This window comes from Talpa occidentalis, unplaced genomic scaffold, assembly GCF_014898055.3.
Source record: "Talpa occidentalis isolate TD23 unplaced genomic scaffold, MPIMG_talOcc4v2.1 talOcc4.14, whole genome shotgun sequence".
NCBI lineage: Eukaryota > Metazoa > Chordata > Mammalia > Eulipotyphla > Talpidae > Talpa > Talpa occidentalis.
The window spans coordinates 79,556,483-79,580,302 of NW_023601433.1; the positions used below are offsets into that span (position 1 = coordinate 79,556,483).

The 23,820-nt window shown below is 45.9% G+C and overlaps 1 protein-coding gene across 1 annotated transcript in view; it reads right to left on the reverse strand.

Moving 5' to 3' along the window:
- CCDC60 (coiled-coil domain containing 60) overlaps positions 1 to 23,820 on the reverse strand; it is a 145,584-nt gene that overhangs the window by 67,456 nt on the left and 54,308 nt on the right. The window contains exon 2 of the mRNA XM_037511078.2: positions 4,050 to 4,129. Coding sequence (XP_037366975.1) covers positions 4,050 to 4,129 — 80 coding nt within the window. The remainder of the gene's footprint in view (positions 1 to 4,049; positions 4,130 to 23,820) is intronic.

Sequence of the window (23,820 nt, forward strand, 5' to 3'; positions counted from 1 at the left end):
AAGCAGGGACCTCACAAACCCTCATGTAATCTGTACCCTGCTGGGGTCTGATGCTGGGGTGGGGGGCGGTGAGTTCACACTGGTGATGTGCCATTGCCAGCCCCTAACAAAACTTTGCCGTGGGCACTTCATGGCTTTGGGTTCAGCATTTCCATTGTTTTAGTCGCAGGGAGGTTTATTTTCCTTAAAACATTGGCAATGAAAAGCGCTGGCAGCTTGGGCGCTAAGTGTGTCTTTGGCTTCCGGAACCAACCTAGAGCTGGCACCTCCAGAAGCCACCGCTGCCGAGACCGGGCAAGTAAGGAGGGAGCTAGCTGCTTCGTGCCACTGAACATCTGGTGGAACAGGCGAGGTGGAAAGCAGTTGGATTTTTATTCTTTTTAGCATTATGTTAAATTGGCCATGAAAGCAGGGATGGTGCAATTGAATTATAAGAGGGCTAAAGTATTAAATAAAAATCTAGGAGGTAGTCAAGGTGTTTGCTCAAGGTGGGCAAGATTCAAACAGGAGGTAAACTAGATTTGAAAAACAGTCAGTGGAAAAAAATAACATCTTTGCCAATAATTTGCCTCATTTAATGCTGGGCCACGGGGCCGTGGAGTCTGCGTGATTGGAGAGGTGACCGCCGCTTGAAAGCAGGGTGTTCCCTTCTGAAGTGGAATTGTTGGTTCCTTAAATGTCAGTGTGGTCCAGGAACGTGGCCAGGGGGAACCTACTGTCATTTCTGGGTTTTTTTTTTTGCTTGTGGCTTTTCTGTTTGTTTTTTTCCCGTGTTCTCCTTCACATCCACACTTGAACAGGCGAACACTATCCAATGAGGATGTCAGCTTCTGGTTAGTTTCAGCTCTGTGGCAAATGCGTCTGGCAGGAGTCGCAGACTCAGCCTGCCAACTCTGGTGGCAGAAAAGCCGCCCTTCGTCACACTTTATTCAAACCCCCTCTATTCTAACTGGGTGGGTAGAAAGTTCAACCCTGGTCTGAGATAGGCTGGTGAATGTTTTACAACAATGTCTCTTGTGGGGAACAAGTCCATCTCCCCCACCCCAGTGCCTCCGATCTATGGATCTATGGTCACTTGTCAGTTTTACCTTTTTCTTGAGCTCTTGTTTGGTTTCTCTGTATTCCACATATGAGTGAGACCATCCAGTATTCATCTTTTTCCTTCTGACTTATTTTGTCTAGCATGATCCCTTCCAGCTGCATCCATGTTGCTGCAGATGGCATGAGTTTATCATTTTTAATCTCTGAATAATATTCTTTCATGTAAATATACCACAGCTTTTTGATCCATTTGCCTGCTTGGGGCATTTAGAAACCTACTTGGGGCATATGGAAACCTACTTGGTTTCCATATCGTGAGTATTGTGACTACTGCTGCAGTAAACATAGGGGTGCAGGTTTCCTTTCGAATTAATGATTTTGTGTCCTTTGGGTTGATTCCTAGGAGTGGAATCTCTGGCTCATATGGTAGATCCATTTTCAGTGTTCTGAGGAACCTCCACACAGCTTTCCAGAGTGGCTGGACCAGTTTGCATTCCCACCAGCAGTGCGAGAAGGTCCCTTCAGCTCCACATCTTCTCCAGCATTTGTTGTTGCCAGTTTCTTTTAATGTGGGCAAGTCTCGCTGAAGTGAGGTGGTATCTCATTGTGGTTTTGATTTGCATTTCCCTGATAATTAGTGGTGTTGAACAGTTTTTCATATGCCTGTTGTCCATTTGCATTTCTTCTTTGGAGAAGTACCTCTTTAATTCTTCTGCCCATTTTTTGATTGGGTTGTGAGGTCCAGTACTTTGAACCTTACCTTGACCCAACTAAACGGATGCCATTGACCCAACTAAACCATTCCTTCTGAAGCCTGGAACTTTTCCTCTGAAGCCTAGAATATCCTCCAGGCATGAGTGGGGAGCAGAGTACAGCACCCTGTTGGGGGGGATCACCCTCAGCTATGCAATGCTTTTTTTGTTAAAGATTTATGTTTTATTTATACAAGAGCTGGGGTACAGGCCAGAGGCATGGGAGGGTGAGAGGATTCACCAGTGAAAGAGCGGGGAGCAGAACAGGCAGAAGGGCTGAAAACACTGCTGAGGGGAGCAGCGGGTGCAACAGGAGAGGTCTGCCATGCCATATGGGAATCTCCCTGGCCGCCAGGAATCGAACCCGCACTGCAGAGGCTGCGGACAGCTTCACAGTGCTATGCTCAACCCACTGCGCCACTGGGGAGGCCCTGTGCAATCCTCTTTCTTTGCCACCTGCCACTTTGCTAACTTTGTAACAGTGTGATGTCCATAGAGAGGGGAGGTTTCCTGCCCCTCCCAAGGGAGGGGGAAGAGCTGGGCATGGAGGGGAAACTAGAAAAGACTGACAAAAGGGGGGAGGAACAAAAGGGACAGAAAAGCCTGGAAGAGAACCTGGAGGAGGCATGTGGCGCAGAGACATGTGACGAAGTTGCATTTGCTTCTCGGCCTTGAGTTTGTACCAGGGGCTTGGGGACGTGGAAAGAGTCACTTGAAAGAAACAGACATGGGAGAGATACCTGTGGGAGGCCTACAATGGCAGGCTTTACCTTGGCTTGGGTTTTGATTTTGCTCTTTTCCTTCCAGACTTGCCTGGTCCTTTTTGCCCCTCTCCTATGTGTCCCCATCTGTAGGTGCCTGAGACTGTGGCAGGCTTTCAAGGCCCCAGTGGCCCTGCTTTGGGCCAGCCTTTTTTGGCCGGGCATTTACCCATAAGGGGATGGGCAACTCTGGGTGCTTAATTGGAAACTATTTTAAATATATTATTTCTTTTCTCTCTGTTGCACACTAATTGTATTAAAGTACTTTTCGGGCCTTCCTGGTGGCCTAGTGGCCTAGGGGTTCAGTCTCAGTGCTATCACCATGATGACTGGAGTTTGATCTGCGGTCACGGAGCTGACCCACATGGTGCAGCAGACCCCTCCTGTCTCACCCGCTGCTCCCCTCAGCAGTGTATTTCAGTAGATCCGCCTGTTCTGCTCCCCACTCTGTCTCTGGTGAACACTCTCACCCCCTGCACCTCTGGCCTGCACCAGAGGTGTATGCAAGAAATGAAAAAAAAAATTTCTTTTCTTTTCCACTGCAGGTCTTACGCACAAAGAGTATGTTTGTTTTTATGTGGCAGATGGCAGGCCCATTTAGAGCATGCAGGTTTGGGGTCCTAGAGTGCCCCTCAGTCTTCCCTATAACAACTTGGCTTCCTGACTCAACCTTGCTGTAGTGCCTGGGGCTCCAGCATTCCCAAGGCATCAGCCTCAAAACCTTCTAGTCTGGCTTTAGGTACCATAGCGGCCAGCATGTCCACTGTGGGGTGTGGGGGGCTGTGGGGGGCTCACTCCTTGATTCTGAGGGCCCAGGTCACATGCCGTTCTTGGTCTTGCTTTCCCAGGAGACTCTGGGAATGAGCTCCACCAGCTTTGGAGCTGGGGACTAGCCTCACATAGACTGTCAGCCGGAGGGACTATCATAACAGGAAGCCACAGACGGAGTGGCCTGAGCCACAGACGCTGATTTCCTTGCTATCCTGGAGGCTGGGAGCCGGGATCAAGGTGCCAGAAAGTGGGGTTGGTTTCTCTTGGGGGTTTTCTCCTTGGCTTGCCCTGGCCATGTTACCATGCATGCGGCCGTGTCCTCTCGCACCCTTCCTCTGGGAGTACATCCTGGTGTCTCTGCGCTTCTTATAAGGACACTAGTCCTACTGGGTTAGGGGCCCACATTTATGACCTCATTTTATCCTTAATAACCTCTTCAGATACAGTCACATTGGGGGTAAGTTATATGGGGCTTCCACATATGAATTTGGGGTGTGGCATGAGCTGGAGTGGGGAGATAAATTTGGTCCCAGTGTTCCCTGAAAAGTCCAACCAAGAAATGGGTCTTTACAGGTCTACCCTCCTGCAGTCTTCTGCTTAATGTGGAGGGTTGGGGTCCCCTGGCACTGGGGAGGACTCTAAGTACCTCCACGTAGCCTGCTTATCCTGGCCAGGTCATCTATATGTTTAAACAATGGACATATTCCATGCTGGGCTCACTCACCGGCTCCGAATAAGGTCTTTTTTGAGGTTTATTATTTCCTTGTCCATATACTTGATGCTCTTCATTGGCTTGTCTAAGACCTGATGGGAAGCCAAGGAGTGAAAGAAAAAAGTGTTAGCACAACTGTCAGAAATAGAGCCAGACCTAGAAGGCTCATCATTCATCTGAGATGTCTGAGGAGGGGCCCAGAGCTCCTGAGCCCTTCTCTACACCCACAGGGGCCTTGTGGAAACAGCACGGGCTCTGGGGACGGGTAGACCTGAGCTCAGTTTCTGGTTCTGTCTGGTGACTGTGTGACCTTGGGAAATCATGACCTCTCTGGGCCTCAATGTCTTCAGCATAAGGGGAGAATAATTCCTGTATTGTGGTGATTAAATTAATTGCCAAGTTCCTGACTCATAGCAAGCGCTTGATAAATGGAGGCTTCTGTTATTACCACTTTACTCGAAGTAATGCAAAGGATCAAATATTTACAATCATTGTTCTTGGCATCTGACTTGAAGAGCTGAATCACAAAAATGTAAAGGCCTAAGTGTGCTCTTTTCCCCCTTAAAATTCCTGTGCTATGATTTTATATGTGAATTATCCATGGGTTTTTCTTACCTTTTTTCCTATTCATCTCCCTTGCCTCGCCATAGGGGCGGGCAACTCACAAGACTTAAATTCATTACTCTGAGGTTGGTACCAGGTCAACATAAAGAAGAGAGTTAAGTTGACTATATTATCATATAAACATCACTTTTCTCAGCAACCAATTTGGTGAAACAACAACAAGACTATTATCTGGCTTATCCTGTCTTGAAATTAATTCCTGCAACATTAGCTTTTTTTTTAATTAAAGGAAATGCCAAGAAATTATGGAGAAAGCAGCGCTTTCAGATGAAGCTGGTGAGGGAATGCCCTGAGATGACTTCTCTGAAGTGCATCTTGTTAAGTTGTGCCAGATGCTGTAAAGGTGTGGGTGCCCTTGGGTTGCATGATTTTTCTGCTGTCAAGCATCCTAAGGGAATCTCCCTGCATGGGCTCAGAAATTCATCAACAAAATTGTTCGCCAGGATGCTGCTCGAAGAACAAACTCTTGGAAATTACTTCTACATCTTCACAATGGAGGACAGGTTAAATAATGATGGGGTACCATGCAGTAATTAATGAATGTACTGACAATATAATGATGGAAGTGTAATTATGGATATAGAGAGATGTCCAAGTTCTTCAAGTGAGAGGCTGTGTTACAAAGTATTGTATGATGCTGTGTTGGTTTTTGAAAAATGATCTGTGTGGATATACACATATCAAAAGCTATGGAAGGCTGTACCACCCACAAGCAGTGATTTCCTCTGGAGTGAGCTTTTTGTTATCTGCATTAAGTATTAATTTGTTGTGTAGTATAGTAAGCAAAGGGGAAATAAATGGTCAAGTGACGTTTGATGAAGGTTAATTGGTAGTACTGTATTGAGAGTATTTTTCAATACTTGAGGAGGCATCAGGAAAGTGGGTGGAGGCCCCCATATGATCTATGAAAATCAAAGTGAGCTGTGATGGCTGCCTCTCTGGTCCTTTTAAGTGTGATATGGAAGGCGAGTTGTGTACCTGGATCAAGGTTGAAAGATGTTTGTGGCAGGGAGGTGGGCAGGAGGGTGGGATCTGAAGTGGAGGGAAATAGTGGTTATTGGCCTCCTGGATTCTCAGCCACTTTGTCATGGGTCACTCAGTACTTGTCCCCTACAAGGAAGCCCAGAATAAGGGGAGAGGCTCTGTCAGTTCCCCAGAGTACTTGCAACTGCAGCTCCTTCTTGTCCACTCAATAAAGTATATAGGATACAAAAGCATTTGGGATAACCTTAGGTAAGGTCAACTAGATATGAGAGTTCCCAGCTTAAGGCCGATTCAGTTTACATTTTTTTGACCTTGTGATGTTTATGAAAATGATATGCATTCGGTAGAATGTGTACTTTGAATTTTGATCTTTTCCTGCACTGGAGATATGTGATATTGCACTCTACAGTGTTCTAAAGTGTTCCGAGCACATTTAAAGGAGGCAAGGCTAAGCCATAATGTGGGGTAGGTTATGTATTAAATGCATTTTCCACTTAATGATGTTTTCAATTTATGATGGGTATATCTGGTTGTAATCCCACTGTAAGTCTAGGATGAGCTGTATAAACTTTCTCTCTTTAGTTATTACTAATGAATTACAGGTAATATATCTTGCTCATCTGGATACACCAGGTGGTTTCAACACTTTGTCTGAAACTAATGGGCACACCCATTCATTTTTGAGGGGTGGGTAAAGTGAATGGAGAGACAGACCAAGGAGGCATGTAAAGATCTCCAGGTGTACTTCTAAAAACATCTTCATAATGGACATTTGCTTTTTTCACACCCCAGTATCCCTTAATCCTCTGTCCTGATGTCAGTTCCCTGGTAAGGCTTTCTGCCCCTCTTTCTTTCTTTTTTTAAAAATTTTTAAAAAGATTTTTATTTATTTATTTATACAAGCACTGGGTACAGTCAGAAGTGTGGGAGGGTGAGAGAATTCTCCGGAGCCAGAGCTGTCTGCCCCTCTTTCTGCGTGGAGCACATTACCATAGGAAACGCTCATGGCACTAGCAGTAGGGATGGTTCCAGAATGGTTGAAACCGAACACCACAGCTCATCCCCTGTCAAAGTGTCTGCTCCATCCCCTACCAAAGTGTCTGAATTAACCATGAAGGCTGATTCAGTTTACATTTTTTTTTGACCTCATGCTGTGTGTGAAAGTGATATGCATTCAGTAGGATGTGTACTTCAAATTTTGATGTTTTCCTGCATGGTTGTGGCCCAGTTTGAGCAAATGAGATACAATTGGACATTTGCAAGGGGCTTCTACGAAACACCATTCTTACATCTTGTGAAGAGCCACAGGCAGAGAAATCCTCACTCCTCACTGACCCTGATCACAGGAGCAAGACAGTGATGGGAGCTGCTGGCCGCCATTTTGTGCCCATGAGGGTCCCAGTCTTTAGTTGAAGATGATGTGAGGGAAGATGGAGTGTTGTCCCATGGTACCTTGTGGGACTGATCAAACCTCACTAGAACTTGGACTTTTCACAAACATTTCCTTTACCGTTTAAACCAGCATGAACTGGGTTTTCTGTAACTGCAACAACATGATTTTTATCTGAATTATGTTCCTCCATCGACTGTGTCGAGGCAATCAAGAGTAGTATTTTAACTACTCCTCTTTCCCTTCCTCCTCCTCTCGTGGGGGATCAAGATCAGGTAATCCCCATTTTAGTGTATTTTGCAGTGAAAGCGATGTTGTAATATTAAAAGCATGAATTGTGCTGGGTTCAAACACTGGAGGTCAAGGTTACCTTTCTTTCTAATCCCTTTTTTTATTGAGCACCTCTGTAGCTCCTTCCCATGGAACCAAAGTAACTTGCTTAAAAGATATTGAGAATTGGGACCTCCCTAGGTGGTGCAGCGGTTGAGCACTGGGTTGCGAAGCTGCCTGCAGCCTCTGCAGCACCAGTTCGATCCCCGGCCACTGGACAAGGGTCCCACATGGCGACAGACCTCTCCTGCTGCCCGCTGCTCCCCTCAACAGTGTACCTCGTCAGTCTGCCTGCTCTGCTCCCCACTCTGGCTCTGGTGAATTCTCTCACCCTCCCATGCTTCTGACTGTACCCAGTGCTTGTATAAATAAATAAATAAATCTTAAAAACAAGAGATACTATTAAAAAAAAGATATTGGGAATTAAACATATTTATGAACAAGGAAAAAAAAATCCTCAAATTTCCCTGTAAGAATTTAAATATACATGGTTGAAACCCTGCATGGAGTTACAGTCATGAAGCAATCAGGACACTGTGAATCTTAAGCATTTTTTTTTTCCCCAAATCTTACCTAATGACACCTGCCTGTGCATGAGGGAGTTGTACTATTGTAAAAGACAGAACTTGTATAGATCAGATTGGTGCTGAACAACTTATAGCAGCAAAGTCCTTGACTTGACACAAAAGTGTATCAGAACTTAATACACTTGAACCACCCCACGAGCACCACAATTATCCCAGCCTTTCAATGGATTTGAACACCCCTATCTTCACTGTGACCACTGTTTAATTACCATGATAATAAGGTAGTGGTAGTGGTTGGCAATGAATGGAGAGTTCTGGTTGTCAGGACACTTACAAGCACCATTTGACATCAGCACAATTAAAAATTGTAGAGCACCTAAGAATTGCTTCTCGCTACAGCCTTGCTGGAGGGCAATTTTGCCATATGTATGATACACCTTAAAATTACATATCCTCCTACCCAAGTAATTCCATTTCTATCCAAGGAATTATGTAGTAAGGATGAAAAGATTTATCCGTGAGGATGTCTATCACAGTTGTGCGAATAACAGTGAAGAACATCAAAATGCCCAGCAGTAGGCACTGGGAAGATAAATCACAGTCTATGCAGACAATGGTATATGATGCCTTTGAATTTGGTGCTACCATTTAATTCCTACAGATGTGTATTTATTGATGTGGAGAGGAATATAATTTCAAGTGAAAGAGCATGTTACAAAATATAAAGAATTTTGATCATAGTTTAAGATTTATAGTCATTGAAGTCCACAGAAATGTCTAAAAATGCATTTAATTTGGGATGTTATGTTTTGAAAAATATTGTCTATATGGCAAGGTATACATGGAAAATATAAGTTAGAAGTAAATATAACCAATTATTAATAGAGATGCTATCTTGGGGTGTTTAAATGATAGGTAAATAGTTTTTTGTTTTGGTTAATCTTTTATCCTAATTTTAAAATATTTTGCATATATTAATTATGTAGTAATAATTTTTTCATGTTTGTAAAGCAATTCTGACTAAGCTTCTTAATAGAAGCAAAATATAAGTTTTCCATTAAGTCATCTGCATCTGAAATGATGTAAGTCAATAACTTATTTCAACACACTGAACCAGGCAGGATCTGCTCGGGAAATCAGAGCTCATGCCAGGTTAGTTCACTCGAGAGAAATTAATATGGAGGGGCAGTTCAAAGATGTTAGAAATGCTAAAAAGCCCAACAGGCAAGACAAGCTAGACATTAGCAAAAGAAGGAGGTTGCAGCCATTTCCAGGCTGGAGTGACTAATGGTAGAGGTGACTTTCAGAAGCCCTGGAATTAGGGCACCTGCTAGAAGTGGACTCACTGAGATGTGTATCATTTGGAGGTACCATGTGGTGCCATTTGGAGGTGCCATCAGAAACTGAGGGAGAGAAGGGGAGAAATTCTTTGGCTTCTCCCTTCTCACTTGGAATTCCCTCCTGGCCCGTCCTACTGGCTGAACCTACCTGGAAACCAGCTGGCAAGGGCTCCTGGGAATGTGATCTGCAAGGATCAGCTCTGTGTGGGGAACGGGGAAGTGGAAATAGGGTGAAACACAAGTGGTTTTGGGTATAGCTTATGCAAATACCGTGGCTCCAGGTGCTGACCAGACACGTTTGGACTAAAAAGTTGGTTCTCCAATGAAGAGCCCTTAGCGAATGGTAACTTTGGGCTTTCCTTCTTTTGTCCGAAGTCCAAGGTTCCCCGAATTTTTCCATGGCTTAGATGCGTATCCAGAATTGGGGTCATTCTCTTTTTCTCTCAAAGTCATTATCACAACTCTTGTTTCTAGGCTATTCACAACACTAATTTCCCCCAGTTTCTTTCCCTAGAGAGTATTGTATATTCTAGATCTTCATAGATCACCTCCTCTTGCATCAAATCTTGCACGTCCTCAATCCGCCACCTTCCAGGTCCCTTTCACTGATAAGCAAACTGATGCTAAGTATTTCCTCCCTGCTGACACTGGTCACAGGCACATCTCAGAGATATTGTAGGTATCACAAAAATGAGTCACGTGAATTTTTCAGTTTCCCACTGCCTATAAAAGCTACATTTACGCTATAATGCCATCTATTAAAAGTGCACAGTATCATATGTCTAAAAAAAACAACATATGTACCTTATTTAAAAAGACACTTTATTGCTAAAAAAAAAATGCTAACCATCATTTGAGTCTTTAGTGAGTCATAATCTTTTGCTGGAGGATAATCTTGTCTCCTTGCTGGTGGCTGCTGACTGATCAGGGTGGTGGAGGCTGAAGCTTTGGAGTGACTGTGGCCATTTCTTAAATGATGGCAGCAATGAAGTCTGCCCCATCAACCAAGTCTTCCTTTCAGAAAAGATTTCTCTGAGCATGTGAGGATGTTTGATGGCGTTTTACTCACAGTATAACTTCTTTCAAAATTGGAGTCAATCTTCTCAAATTCTGCTGCTGCTTTATCGGCTAAGTTTGTGTAACACTCTAAATCCTTTGTTGTCATTTCAACAATGTGCACAGCATCTTCACCAGCAGTAGAAGCCATTTCAAGAAACTGTCTTTGCTCACCTAGATGCAGCAACTCCTCCTCTGTTCAAGTGTTAAGAGTTTGTAGCAACTGAGTCACATCTTCAAGCGCCACTTCTAATTCTAGTTCTCTTCCTGTTTCCTAGACTTTCTCCACCGAAGTCTTGAACCCCTGAAAGTCATTCGTAGGGGTTGGAATCAGTTCCCTCAAACTCCTGTTAAAGTTGATTTTTTTCTCTATTTATTTATTTGCTTACATCGTTGTTCATTTTGGACCGTAATTGGTTTCTCCCCTCAGGCGTAGTCTCTAGAGTTCTCCCGCCACCACATCACCTGTGAACTCTACCATAGTCCCTTGTGCGCTTCCCTCCCCTGTGTTTACCCCCTTTTTTCTTCTCCCTTGCTGTATGCCTCAGCTTGCAAGTTTTATCTTTTTCTTGACCTTTTGTTCAGTTTCTCTGTATTCCACATGTAAGTGAAACCATCTGCTATTTCTCTTTTTTCCTTCTGACTTATTTTGCTTAGCATAATCCCTTCCAGCTCCATCCATGTTGCTGCAAATAGCATGAGTTTATCTTTTTTGATGGTTGGGTAGTATTCCATTGTGTATATATGCCACAACTTTTGGGTCCATTCTTCTGTTGTTATTTTAACCTCCTCCCAAGAATCATGAATGTTCTTAATGGTGTCAAGAAAGGAACATCCTTCCCAGAAGGGTTTCATTTTGCTTTGCCCAGATCCACTAGAGGCATCAGTCTATGGCAGATGTAAACTTACACAATGTATTTCTTAAAAATCACATGTGAAAGTTGAATTTACTCCTTGATCAATGGCCTGCAGGGTGGGTGTTGGGTTAGCAGGCATGAAAACGATATTAATCTCCATGGAAATCTTTATCAGAGCTCTTGGCTGTCCTGGTGTATTGTCAACGAGCAGTGATATTTTGAAAGGAGTCTTTCTATTGAGCAGCACTCTCAACAGTGGGCTTAACATATTCTGTAAACCATGTTATAAACAGGTGTATTGTCAGTCCAGCTTGTTCCAATTATAGAGCCCAGACAATGCAGATGTAACATAATTCTTCACGGTCCTTGGGTTTTTAGAATAATAAATGAGCACTGGCTTCAACTTAAAGTCACCAGCTGCACAAGCCCCCAACAAGAGAGTCAGCCTGGTGTTTGAAGCTTTGTGGTCAGACTTTGGCTTCTCCAAAGTCCCAAATGGCATCTTTCTCTGGTAGAAATGTGTCTCGTTTACTTTGGACATCTGTTGTCTAATGTCGCCACTTTCATCCATGATCTTAGCTAGATCTTCTGGATAACTTACTGTAATTTCTCCATCACCCCTGGATGCTTTGCCTTTCTCTTTTATGTCATGGGGAAGTCTTCTTCCCTTAACCCTCGTGAGCCAACCTCTGCTAGCTACACATGTTTCTTCTGCAGCCTCCTCACATTTCTCAGCCTTCATGTAAAAAACTGAAGGGAGTAAGACCTTGCTCTGGACTGGGCTTGGGCTTCAAGGAGTGTCATGGCTTCATCTTCTATCCAGACCACTCAGCCTTCCCCCTTGTCGGCAGGGAGGCTGTTTTGCGCTTATTGTTCTCATGCCCACTGGCGTAGCACTCTGAATTTCCTTCAAGAAGTTTCCTTTGCTTTCACAACTTGGCTACTGGCCTGTCTCAGCTTTGCCTTACCTTCTGCACTAAGCTCGAGATGTGTGCCTCTTTATTTGCCCAACACGTAAAGGTCATCCAAGGGTTAATAAGTGGCTTGATTGAAATATGGTTGTGTCTCAGGGGATAAGGAGGCCTGCAGACCAGAGATGGAACAGCCGGGCAGTGAGGCAGCCAGAACACACACAACATGTGTTAGTGAAATTTGCCATCTTAAGTGGACACAGTTTGTGGTACTCCTTTACCCCCACAAATCACGATGGTCACATCAAAGGCGATATGTCACAGACTAAGATAACAGATTTAATAATAACGAGAGAGCGTGAAATACTGGGAGAATGACCAGTGTGACACAGAGACATAAAGTGAACACATGATTTTAAAAATGGCGCCAATAGACTTGTGCGATGCCAGGAGCGGGGTTGGGGGGAAATCAAACCTTTTATTTGTAGAAGATGCAATATCTGAAAAGCGCAGTGAGACAAGCTACGCCTGCACCATGTCTCCCTGCCAGGTAACACAGTCGCAGTACAACCCTCAGTACAACTTGCAGTACTCCCAGCCAGGAGTCACACAGACCAGCCTGGGACAGTTGATTTGAATGCTGGCTCCTCACTTCCCAGGGCTGTGCCATTAGCCTTGAGAGCCTTCAGGTTTTCCACTGCTTTGTGGGGTGGGGGGTGGAGGGGTGGAGGGGTGGTGTCTCCATTCTTTTGTTTCCTGGATAACAATGTCAAATCTCTGCCTGCCTCTTCCCGAGCATGCGTCCTCCTTTTTCTGACTCATTTATAAGAGGGTCTTGGCAGGCAGGACCATAATGTTCTGTAATGTGTCAGATTAAAAGGCGATAGATGTGGGGCAGGGGGAATGTTGGGGGGGCAGGTCTACTCGTATTTAATATGCATGTGCTGAGGCTATTTAAATAGTGACATTTGGAAGCATTTTGGTTGAACCTGACAGCTTGGCAGGAAAGCCAGGGTGAATGGAAAGAGCTTTGTTGTCTGAATGACCCAAGTTCAAGTCCTGGCTCTGTCACTGAGGATGGACTAAAGTTTTCCCACCTGTGAAATGGAACTGTGCTGCCACCAATCACATTATTCTTCATGTAAGGAGCAGACACGACCTTGGGTGTGCTCTTTTCCCCAAATAACGTGATTCTGTTTAGTGTGTCCAATATTATTATTATTCACATTTCAAAGAGGAGCAAATGGAGGTTTCAAAAGGTGAAAATGCCAGTTCTGGATCAGAAGTCAAGTTCAACAGACACCAAAGCATGAGTTCCTCACTGCTTCCTTCTACCCCCGACCGTCTCCCCCTTTAGCCTGGTGGGGCTAACTAAGGGGCAGCAGGTGCTAGCCATTATGTTACTGCTACCGCTTCCAAAACCCACTGGATTTTGTTAGATTTTGTCATAGATACTTTTATGTGGCAGAAAATCAGAACGATTCGTTGAAGGTCATGGCCAGAAAGTCAATCTTTTAAATATCTGTTGTTCTCTGTCTTTTATGAAAGAATGCTCTAAACCCATCTTTGTTATTTCTTAAAATATGATCTACTTCCTAGAATCAGATTAAGAGGGAAATGAATTCCTGCTAAATGTACTTGGGCCGATACAGATGTCAGGGGAACAGCTGGGATGCTCCATCAAATGGCGAGGGGGGGGGGTGCCTATTTGAAAAGAGAGCACCGAGGCACAGGCAAGATGGTTAGTGAATTTCAGACTCATTCTAGAGAAGCCGTAAGCAGGCAGAGAGTGGGTATCTCCCATGGCAAGAGACACGCACCGGCTCAGACTGCTCACGCACTGAGATTTAAGCTTTTGGTGGTTTTGTGGTAGTGACAAGCACGTTCCTCTGGGAAGAGTGAACTTTTTTGTGATAAGGATATAAAGCAGGTCCTACCAAAGTAGGGATGACCTTGACCCAGTGACCTCATTCAGATGCAGGCTTTCCAACTGAACTGGGAAGTGTGCTATTGAATTCTTGAAAGAATCTCTTGCTGAAGACAGGATGCATCCTTCAGAGAGTATTTGATTCAACCTCCCTTTCTTCTCATCTTCCTGTAGGCCCAGGAGATAGGAGGTTGGGGGGCCTGGGGATTGACAGGGAGGGGCAGTGGGAAGATGGATGACTGTGCAGGGGAGTCCAGTGAGTCCTCTGCTGAGAACCAAGGGCAGAATAGACACCACATGCCCGGTGTGGGAAGGGAGCGGTGGAGAAGGTTCCCCCCCCCCCCCGCCCCAGAAGAAAGCTTCTGATCTCCAGCTGCCAGCACTAAATGAATGAAGAGATAACTGTTCATTCATTGCTAAATGAATGAAGAGATAACTGCAGCACAGCTCAGGATTGAAACCCTATTGGCTAATCACTGATTACAAAAGCAGTGAGATATCTGCATAAGCCAGGCCTGGCGAACACTGCCTGAACCAGCATCATCAGCGATGGGACAAACTGACACCATGTGCCCTGGCAGTGACACACCACCTGGAAGTGGCCATGTAGAACTACTTCCCCGAATGCCTAGCTGAATCTGATCACGAGGAAAAGACCAGGAAAATGAAAAGTGAGGGTCATTCTCCAAAATAAATGGTGCCAACATGAGACAGTTGGGGCCGCTGTGAAGCAGGCCTTGAGGCAAGGGGTACGAGAGGCTGATGTGGAGTTAGCCTGCGGAAGGAAAGAGAAGAGCGGAAGTGGGAAGAGCACCTCAGATTGTGGTAGGAATCTGACAGGCCTCTGTCGTGCAGCAGGGGGCGCCAGAGCACAGATCGCTGGGGAAGGGTGTCCAAAGGCGGGCAGAAGTGGCCAGCACTCACAGTGGCCAGCACTCACTGCCTGGGCATTGCTGGGTTGACCTTGGCATTGCTGGAAAGCTGTGGTGAATCTGGAGGTGCTCAGTTCGTGTGCTCTTTGCAGGGGGTGGGTGGGGAACGGCAAGTTCTTCTTGGAGAAATATCTGTGGGACACAGCTTTGTGGCTTTTATTGTGTCAGGAAAGAGGGAGTTGGTGAGGATCTGTCCCTTTAGGAAATCCAGGTGACAGAGAAGGAGAGACAATGTGAGGTGTCCTGATCAGATGATGGACTGAAGAGAAAAGCCATAAATAGCATTACTGGAGTTCATATAGGAGAAGTTTCTATATGAACTGAATATTAGATAATTGACATTGATTTCTCTGAAATTTCTGCATTAATTGTGTTGTAGTTTTGAAGGAGAATGTCCTAAGGTCATAGATGTTAAAGTATTTAGGTGTGAAATGTCTGCTAACTGACTCTCAAAGGGCTCTGTTTAAAAATATTATAAATAAGTACACGCACATATATTATATATACATAGACCCACAGAAATGCATATACAGCAGATCCTCACACAATGTAGTTTATTTCCATGCCATTTTGTTTTGACATTGGTGAGAACAAGAATTCCCATCAGGGCCTCCCTGGTGGCACAAGGGGTTGAGACACAGCCTATGAAGCTGTCTGTAGCCACTGCAGCACGAGTTCGATCCCCAACAAACCAGGGAGCTACCCTCATGGCTCAGCAGACCCTCCTGACTCTCACGCTGCTCCCTTCAGCAGTGTACTTCAGTCAATCGCCTGTTCTGCTCCCCACTCCGTCTCTGGTGAATCCTCTCACCCCCGACACCTCTGGCCTGCACCCCAGCTCTTGTATGCATAAATAAATAAATCTTTTAAAACAAAAACAAAAATTCCCACCAACATTGACTGAAATCAAGTTATTTGAGGACTGGCTTTCATGATACATCATTTCACTTGCAGTTTCCAACAATCTGCCCATGATGTTTCAGCTAGGACTTTCTGTAGACGCACACACACAGACATATGTATGTAAAATATCATGGAAAACTATTAAAGCAAAACATGACAAAGCGATAGCCATGAATTTAGGTTGAGAGTACATGATTATTTTCTGTACTGTTCTTGCAACCTTTCTGTTTTGGAATGTTTCATAAAGTGGTGGAGGAGGAGACGAAACGGTGGCAAGCCCACTTTCAAGTTGCCCTTGGCTACGGTTTGTTCCCTTGGGTCATCTTCAGATGTCAGTAAGCAGGACAGCTTCATAGAGGAGTGCTTTGTAAATACAATTTTATTCTGCCATTGGCTTACAGATGTTTTCCTGATACAACAGCAGAGTCGAGTCGTTGGGTTAGGGAGGGAAAACCTGCATAGCTAAGGACCATCTTTTTGTGGCTACTTTCTAGGATCACTTTCTTTCTCCTTTTTTTTTTTTTTAAAAGATTTGTTTATGCATACAAGAACTGCCAGAGGTGTGGGGGTGAGAGAATTCACCAGAGACAGAGTGGGGATCAAAACAGGTGGATCTACTGAAATACACTACTGAGGGGAGCAGCAGGCGAGTTGGGAGAGGTCTGCTGCACCATGTGGGTAGCTCCCTGGCCGGGGATCGAATTCGTGTTGCAGTGGCTGCAGATAGCTTCATAGTGCTTAGTCTTAACCCCTTGCGCCACCAGGGAGGTCCTGTGCTCTCTTTCTGATTGTCTTGTTAGAATCCCTTGAGACCCTTGGGCAGAAGAGAATCTAGTTTCCTTCAGTCCCATAACCTCCTGGGGCAACTGCACACACTGTCCCAAATCAGTTTGGGCTGCACGATGTCTGGAACAGTGAGGCGCTCAATCTCTTTGATGGCATTTTTTGGGCTAAAATTCCTACTGTAGTCACTGAGGCTAAATGGTTGAATTGCTTTCAGATCCTCAAGCACAAAAAATGAAAAATCCTTACCTAACTTTCTCTTTGAGGTTTGCTTCCATAGACAGCAGAGCCAGAACCTTATCTACAAATAATACAGCTTGAGCAAACAGAAGTGACCTTGAGCTGAGCTCCAAGGCCGGTTGGAGCTGGGAGACACAAATGCAGAGGAGGGGGGCGACCCAGATGCCTGCGTGACCCAGAAGCTGGGAACAAACTGAGCCTAGATGACCCCTCTAGTGAATGGAAGGTACAAAGGACCTCCCAACAACAGAAAAATGACTACAACACCAGCTTTTGTTTATTGATTGAGCATCAAGGCATTGAATGATGCTCTTTCCACATGTTACCTCATTTAATCCTCAAGAGGACCCGTGAAACTGGCATGTAAGGTAGTTTTCAAAAAATTAAGTGACTTAATACATTTATCTGACAGCATTTTCACGAATGCCTGATATGAGCTGGGCGTCTTACTAGAGGTTTGGCGAGAGGAGGTTTATTTGCTGGCTCTATGGTGCTCTCCAGGACCTCTGAGACTTTTGCTCTTTGCTGTTGGAGACATAAAGTGGTGAGCCCTGACTTGCTGTATGACTATTCTCCCATCTGTCACAGGGGTGAGTGGTTCAGAGACAGAGATGTCAATCTGGGGGCCTGATTTTTGCTTGATGTGTGTGGAGTTTACAATTATTTGGAGTTAATTTCCTTGATTTAGAAACCGTGATCGTTTGCATATACACTCAGGTTTCCAGCTATGCAACAACATAAAAAGTTGCAGAAATGGTAGGGTAGGGGGAGAGGGAATTGGAGTAAGGTGGTCAAAGGGTACAAACATCCAGTTATAAGATAGGTAAGTCCTGGGGATGTATGTGCAACGTGACTATAGCTAACTGCTGTGTGATTCCTAGGAAAGTCGTTAAGAGAGTAAATCTTAAGAGTTCTCATCACAGAGAGAAATTTTGTTTCTTTTCTTTTTATTGTATCTATATGAGAAGATGGATGTTAGCTGAACCTACTGTAATCATTTCACAATATGTGTAAGTCAAGCTGTCATGCTGTATACCTTAAACTTATCCAGTGATGTATGTCAATTATTTCTCAATAAAATTGGGGGAAAAAGCTATAGCATATGTGCAGTGTGCAGGCTTCTTTTCCTCTTGGGATGGGTGGGCGATGAAAGTGGGGGGTCATTTTCTAAGACTCTTGCAATTTTTTTTTTTAAGATTTATTTATTTATACAAGCACTGGGTACAGTCAGAAGCGGGAGGGTGAGAGAATCCACCAGAGCCAGAGCGGGTTGCAGAGCAGGCAGAAGGACTGAAGTACACTGCTGAGGGGAGCAGCGGGCGGAGAGGTCTGCGCGCCATGTGGGACCCTTCCCCGGTGGCCGGGCATCGAACCGGCGCTGCAGAGGCTGTGGGCAGCTTCGCAACCCAGCGCTCAACCACTGCGCCACCGGGGAGGCCCCTCATGTCTAAGACTCTTAAATGGAAAAATTATTGAGGAGTTACTACACATCAGTACTGTGCTAAGCATGTTACCCCATCAATCTCTCTTGCCTTTTTTCACAACCCAATGAGACAGTTATTCATACATACAGGGGCAATGGAAACACAAAGGAAGTCATTTAAGTTCACACAGCCATTCAGGTGTCAGAGCCGGGCCCAGAACCCTGTGTGATGATTAATTTTATGTGCTAGCTTGCCTGGGCCACAGAAGGGTTGAACATGTGGTCAAACATTCTGGGTGGTTCTGTGAGGGTGTTTTCGGTTGAGATTAACATTTACATTGATAGACTGAGTAAAGATTGCCCTCCCTAATGTGGGTGGGCCGTATCCAATCAGTTGAAGGCCTGAGTCAAACGAATGTGTGACTTGCCCCTAATAAGATAGTTCCTCCTGCCTGTCTGCATTTGATCTTGGACATTAGTTTTTTCCTGTCTTCAAACCCAAGCAGAAATATGTGATTTTCCTTGGTCTTGAGTCTTCAGCTTGTAGGTTTTTAGGCCAAATGTTTCACGATCAGTACTTCTAGGTGTCCAGTTTGCCAACTGTAGATCCCGGGACTTGTCAGTTTCCATAATTGCATGAACCAATTCCTTATAATAAATATCTATATCTCTGTCTTCTCTCTATACCTATATCTATTTATACTGAGATATATCCCATAAGTTCCACTTCTCTGGAAAACGCTAATCCAGTCTCCTTGTATTTAAAATGAATCCTCATTAGGTCTCCCTGATAGTTTAGTCTCTTTCAATTCTGAGACAGACAACACTTTCCAACCATCTGTTTCTTCATCCTCCCTGTTACCTAAGGATAGTGATTGGTTTCCTAAGAAGGAAGTTGGATGTGAAGATGGATACTAGTGAGGCACAGAGAAAGGCTGAGTGGCTCTGGTTAACAGAGGCAGACTGACATATTGTGGAAGTGAGAAGGGAGCACTGGGGCAGGAGAAGGGAGGAACTGACATCCAGAAAAAAAAACCCCAAATTTAAATGACTGTTAGTTAGTTTCTCTTCCATGGGCTGCAATGTAACCTTCGCCTCCATCCCATCCATGAACCTGCCAATAAAATCCACATTATGCACTGGCATATGTGCTTTGTGGGACTTGGGGAGGTGTGGGTCAGGCCCCAAAATGAGCAGGGGGAGCAGAGGTGAGCGAGCAGGAGGAGAACAGGATGTGGAGTCAGAGTCCCAGATCCTTGCTCCCGGAGTTGTGTGACCCCAGGCAAGTTTCTTCCTTTGTGCACCAGAAACAAGGACCTGTTTCTCTCATTGCTGCTACACCTAAAGTTTTTACAAAATTTGATCATAAATTATTAGTGAAAAATAGAACTTGAATGAGATTATGAAATTGTTTCAAATAAACTCTCAGGGAAGGTAGGAAAGGCTACAACAACCTGGAGGGCATCAGCGGTAGTAGCGGTGCAGGGAGGTAGCAGTAGGTGGCGCTAGATGCCACAGCTTTGAGTCAAGTGCTGGTTTCCTTCAGTCTGCCTTGCTCTGCCTCCCCTCTCTCTCACTGGATTGAAATGGAAATTGTCTGCCAGTGTCAATTAGCCCCTATCAGCCCCAGGATTGAATTGGCACTCCAGCCTCCAATGTGCTATCCACCCAGTTTTTGAAAAAAATATTTTTAATCAAATACGTTAATCTCATAAGCTCTTTAAAAAGACTAGATATGAGGGGACAGCAGTCCAGCTGTTGAGCACCAGGAGCCAATGGGAATCCACACGATGGGCTGATGTTCAAAGTCCTGGAGGAGCTTTGAGGAATGGGCCACAGGATGGAACGACCATCTTGCCAGCAGTACTTCTGTTTAATAAATACAACAGTGCTTAAATTTTCCGTACCTCCCGTGTGTCTGGAAGTGTGCTAGGCTAACGAGAGCAAATGGGAGAGCAACTTGTGTGTCAGCTTCAATCTACCCGTTAATAACAGTGGCTGTCTAGAGCTCCCTACAGTGCATTCTCATCAGAAAAGAGCTCGGTAATTGACTAGCAATGTCTGCCGTGGCCCCAGGAAGGGAAGGCAGTGTCCTGACACACCATCCCCGGCTTTTCTCATGGAATCCTCACTGACCATCCCCAAAGTTAAGTGTTGTAATGATTATGATAATAGAGGAGCCTGTGACTCAGAGTAGTTAAATAACTTGCCTGAGGTCACCCAGCTGGGAGGTGAAGACTCAGAAATCTAGCCAAGCTTGTTTACTGCAGGGCCATCTCTATTGCTTTTCACACCCCAATTTTCTTCCTTTCTGGAAAATGAAACAAGGTATATGGCAATTCATCCTGGAGAAATGAAAGCCTCTCTTCCTGTTGTCAAGGTCCAAATATTGGCAAGGACCATAGCGAAAGGGCGCAAGGAGCCTGCCCTCCCATTGGCTGATAACTGTTGACCTACTCATCCACATGAGAAGCAGAAACTGAGCTGAATGAAAAGTGGCTGTAAAGACAGAGAAAAGAGCCAACATGCTGGTGGGGACTTGAATTCCCCTTCGTGTGACTGCAGGGCTGCTGCAAGGTGAATGCTGAACTGCTGTCTGCAGGATGCTGTCAATGTCACATTACGTGGACTGTGCTAGGAGGACGGGGGAGATCCAGAGCAGCTCTGTAGTTCTCAGATAACCACTAAGAGTTAGAAACTGGCCAAGGACATGCTGCTGAACAAGACACCACCCAGCCCTCAGGGGGCCCTCAGTCTAGTGGGGGAGACAGACGCCAACAGGTAGCGCCACTGCGATGTGACACACAGCATGGGGCTGAGGTGGAGGAGGGAGACCAGCCAAGGTTCCGTCTGTGCTAAACCCAAAGAAGTGATAGGGAAAGTGTTTCAAACAGAGGGAACCACAGGAGATTGGAGTGTAGAGCATGATGGGAGAAAAGGGTGGTGGTGGTGGAGCTTCTCCTGACATCCCCACGCAGGAGAAAACCTGCCTAAAGCTGGTAACGCTGCTAAGAACCTCGGAGAAGCCACTTGAGCAAAATAAGATTAGAGGTGAGGGCTCCAGCTGGGGCCTGAAGCCTTGAGTTTTATGTTGTTTCATTTTGTATTTTAATTTCTGGGGAATAGGTGGTATTTGCAAATGGTTTAAAAACATACAAAGGGGCATGTAATTAAAAAGCATTACTCTCACCTTGTCCTCAAGCCATTCATGTTCTTCCCTGGAAAGGACTGGCATTCTAAGTTCTTGTCTCTCTCCAGTCACATTTGGGAAGGTTGGAAAGAGAATCGTAGCCTGCAGGACTTTACTGCTGTCCATTGCACAGACCCCACACACATAACCTGTTTGGATATTGGGTCAAATCCTAGCCTTCTCTGCTTACAAAAATCCCAAATCCTGTCTTTTCTCATTTCCTAATCATCTGTTGGTGAAAGCTGGAGCATGTTCTGGCTATAACGGTGGCTTGTCATGCATTCCTCCAGGGCTTCCTGATGACAGGCAGGCTCAGAGCTTCCCCTCTAACACCACAAGGTGGACCTTTAAGACATCTAGAAATTTCCCCAGGTATCACTGAAATTCTTTTTGGCTGTGACAACTTGGCAGGGGCAGGGGGCTGAGGGGTTTGGGGAGGACATCTGGAGGGTAGATGCCAATGATGCTGCCAAGCACCCTACCCTGTGCTGGCTAAGCCCTTCTGCCCCCTTAAAACTGTATCTGGTCCAAATGGCCAAGAGTGCCAAGAATGAGAAAATGATCTCCTGTTGGAGATGAACGCTGTGCTTTTATTTCTCCTGGAGGCCCCTGGGCATCCACCTTGTAGCTTGTTGATGATCAGGATCTAGGGTTTGCTTTGTCCCCCACCAGCCTGCTGTGTGGCAAGCAGCTGCTAGGACAGGCCCCAGTGAGTCCCCCTCTGGAGCTTCGCCCTGGTGGATTCCCCTCTCCTGGAGGATGTGCTGGGCCCACGAGCTCACATTTCCAAGGAACAGAATGTGGCCAAACGGCTGCAGTGTCACTTCTGAGATCAGGTCACAACAAAAGAATATGGCTGCTGTCTTGGTGTTACCAGGCAGGGTGAAGGGTACCCCAGAACCCCCCAACCTGCCTGCTCTAAATAGGTTCTGCCATCTGCTGCATCAAGACAAAACATACTCTAATGCGTAGGACCTTCAGTGGAAAGGAACGTTAATGCCATTAGTGTGTGATAAGGAGAAGGGAAGGGAAAGAATAGATAAAAGAGTTTTCACACAGAACACCAGTTACCCCCCTCCTCGCGGGTGAACACCCAGAAAACAGGGCTGGCCCAAAGCAGGGCCATTCAGGCCCCCAAACTTGCCACAAGTCTAAGGCCCCTCCTGGCGAGACCCACAGGAAAGGGGCAGAAGGGACCAGGCGAGTCGAAAGGAAAAGAGCAAAATCAAAACCCAAGTCAAGACAAAGGCTGCCATTACCAGCCTCCCCAGGGCCTCTCACCCACGTGTCTGTCAAGTGTCTCCTTCCATGTCCCCCAAGTCCCAGGTACCAGTCCAAGCCAAGCAGCAAGTGCAGCTTCTTCACATGTCTCTCTGCTCCCTGTACCTTCTCCAGGTCTCCTTCTGGCTCCCCATCCTTCCTTCCTCCCCAACTCCGCTTCCCTCTCCTCCCTACTCAGCTCCACCCTCCCTTGGGGGGCGGGCAGGGAAGCTGGAACCTCCCCTTTCTCTGGAGACCACCCTGTTACATTGGGTGCCCCCTGTGGGGAGGGCTCTCCTATGGCAGAGGCCCCATAGCAAAGGCTGACATCTGGGCAGCGACCTGCCAGCAGTCACGTGGGGGAGCCTGGAGCCGGGCCTTCCCCAGGATGAGCGCTGAGATGACTTCGGTCCCAGTTGGCATCATGATGTGGCCTCTGGGGACTCCCTGAGCCCGGGGCTGTGGAGAAGCCACAGACGCTGTGACATAATTCAGTGTCTGTCGTCTGAAGCCACCACATTGCAGACCTCACAGCAGTGGACACCTAGTACACAGGCAGAGTGGAGCAGGCGCCCCACAGGAACCACACGGTGATCTGGGCTACAGAAACTCACTTAGTTTCTCTTTAGGGCCTAGTCACACGATTACTAGAGCAGCTTTGGCGATATTTACGTCACTTTCACCCATTATGGAGGTAAAAGCATTGGCCCCTCTGAGGGTGGCTTGGCCCGGCCATGCCTGGGCTGCAGACAAGGCGGTTCCCTAACTGCGCCTCCGCCGGCGACAGTAGATCGCACGCTGAAAAGCACAGGCTTCCCAGCATTTTATTTTGTTTTTTTTATTAAAAAATTTTTACTGAGGTAGAAAACACGCACAATTTACCACTTCACCCTCTCCCAGCGTGCAGCTAGCCTGGCGGCCTCAGAACATTCACCTGCTGTGGACAGACCTCCGGGGCGTTGCCGTCTGAAACCCAGAACCAAGCCCCCGCCCTCTCTCCCCCGCCTCTCACAACCCAGCCAGCGCTCTAGCTTTTGTGCCTGTGCCTCTGACTACTGTGCACATCTCACACTTAGGAACTCGCACTCTGTCAAGCTGAGTGCCGC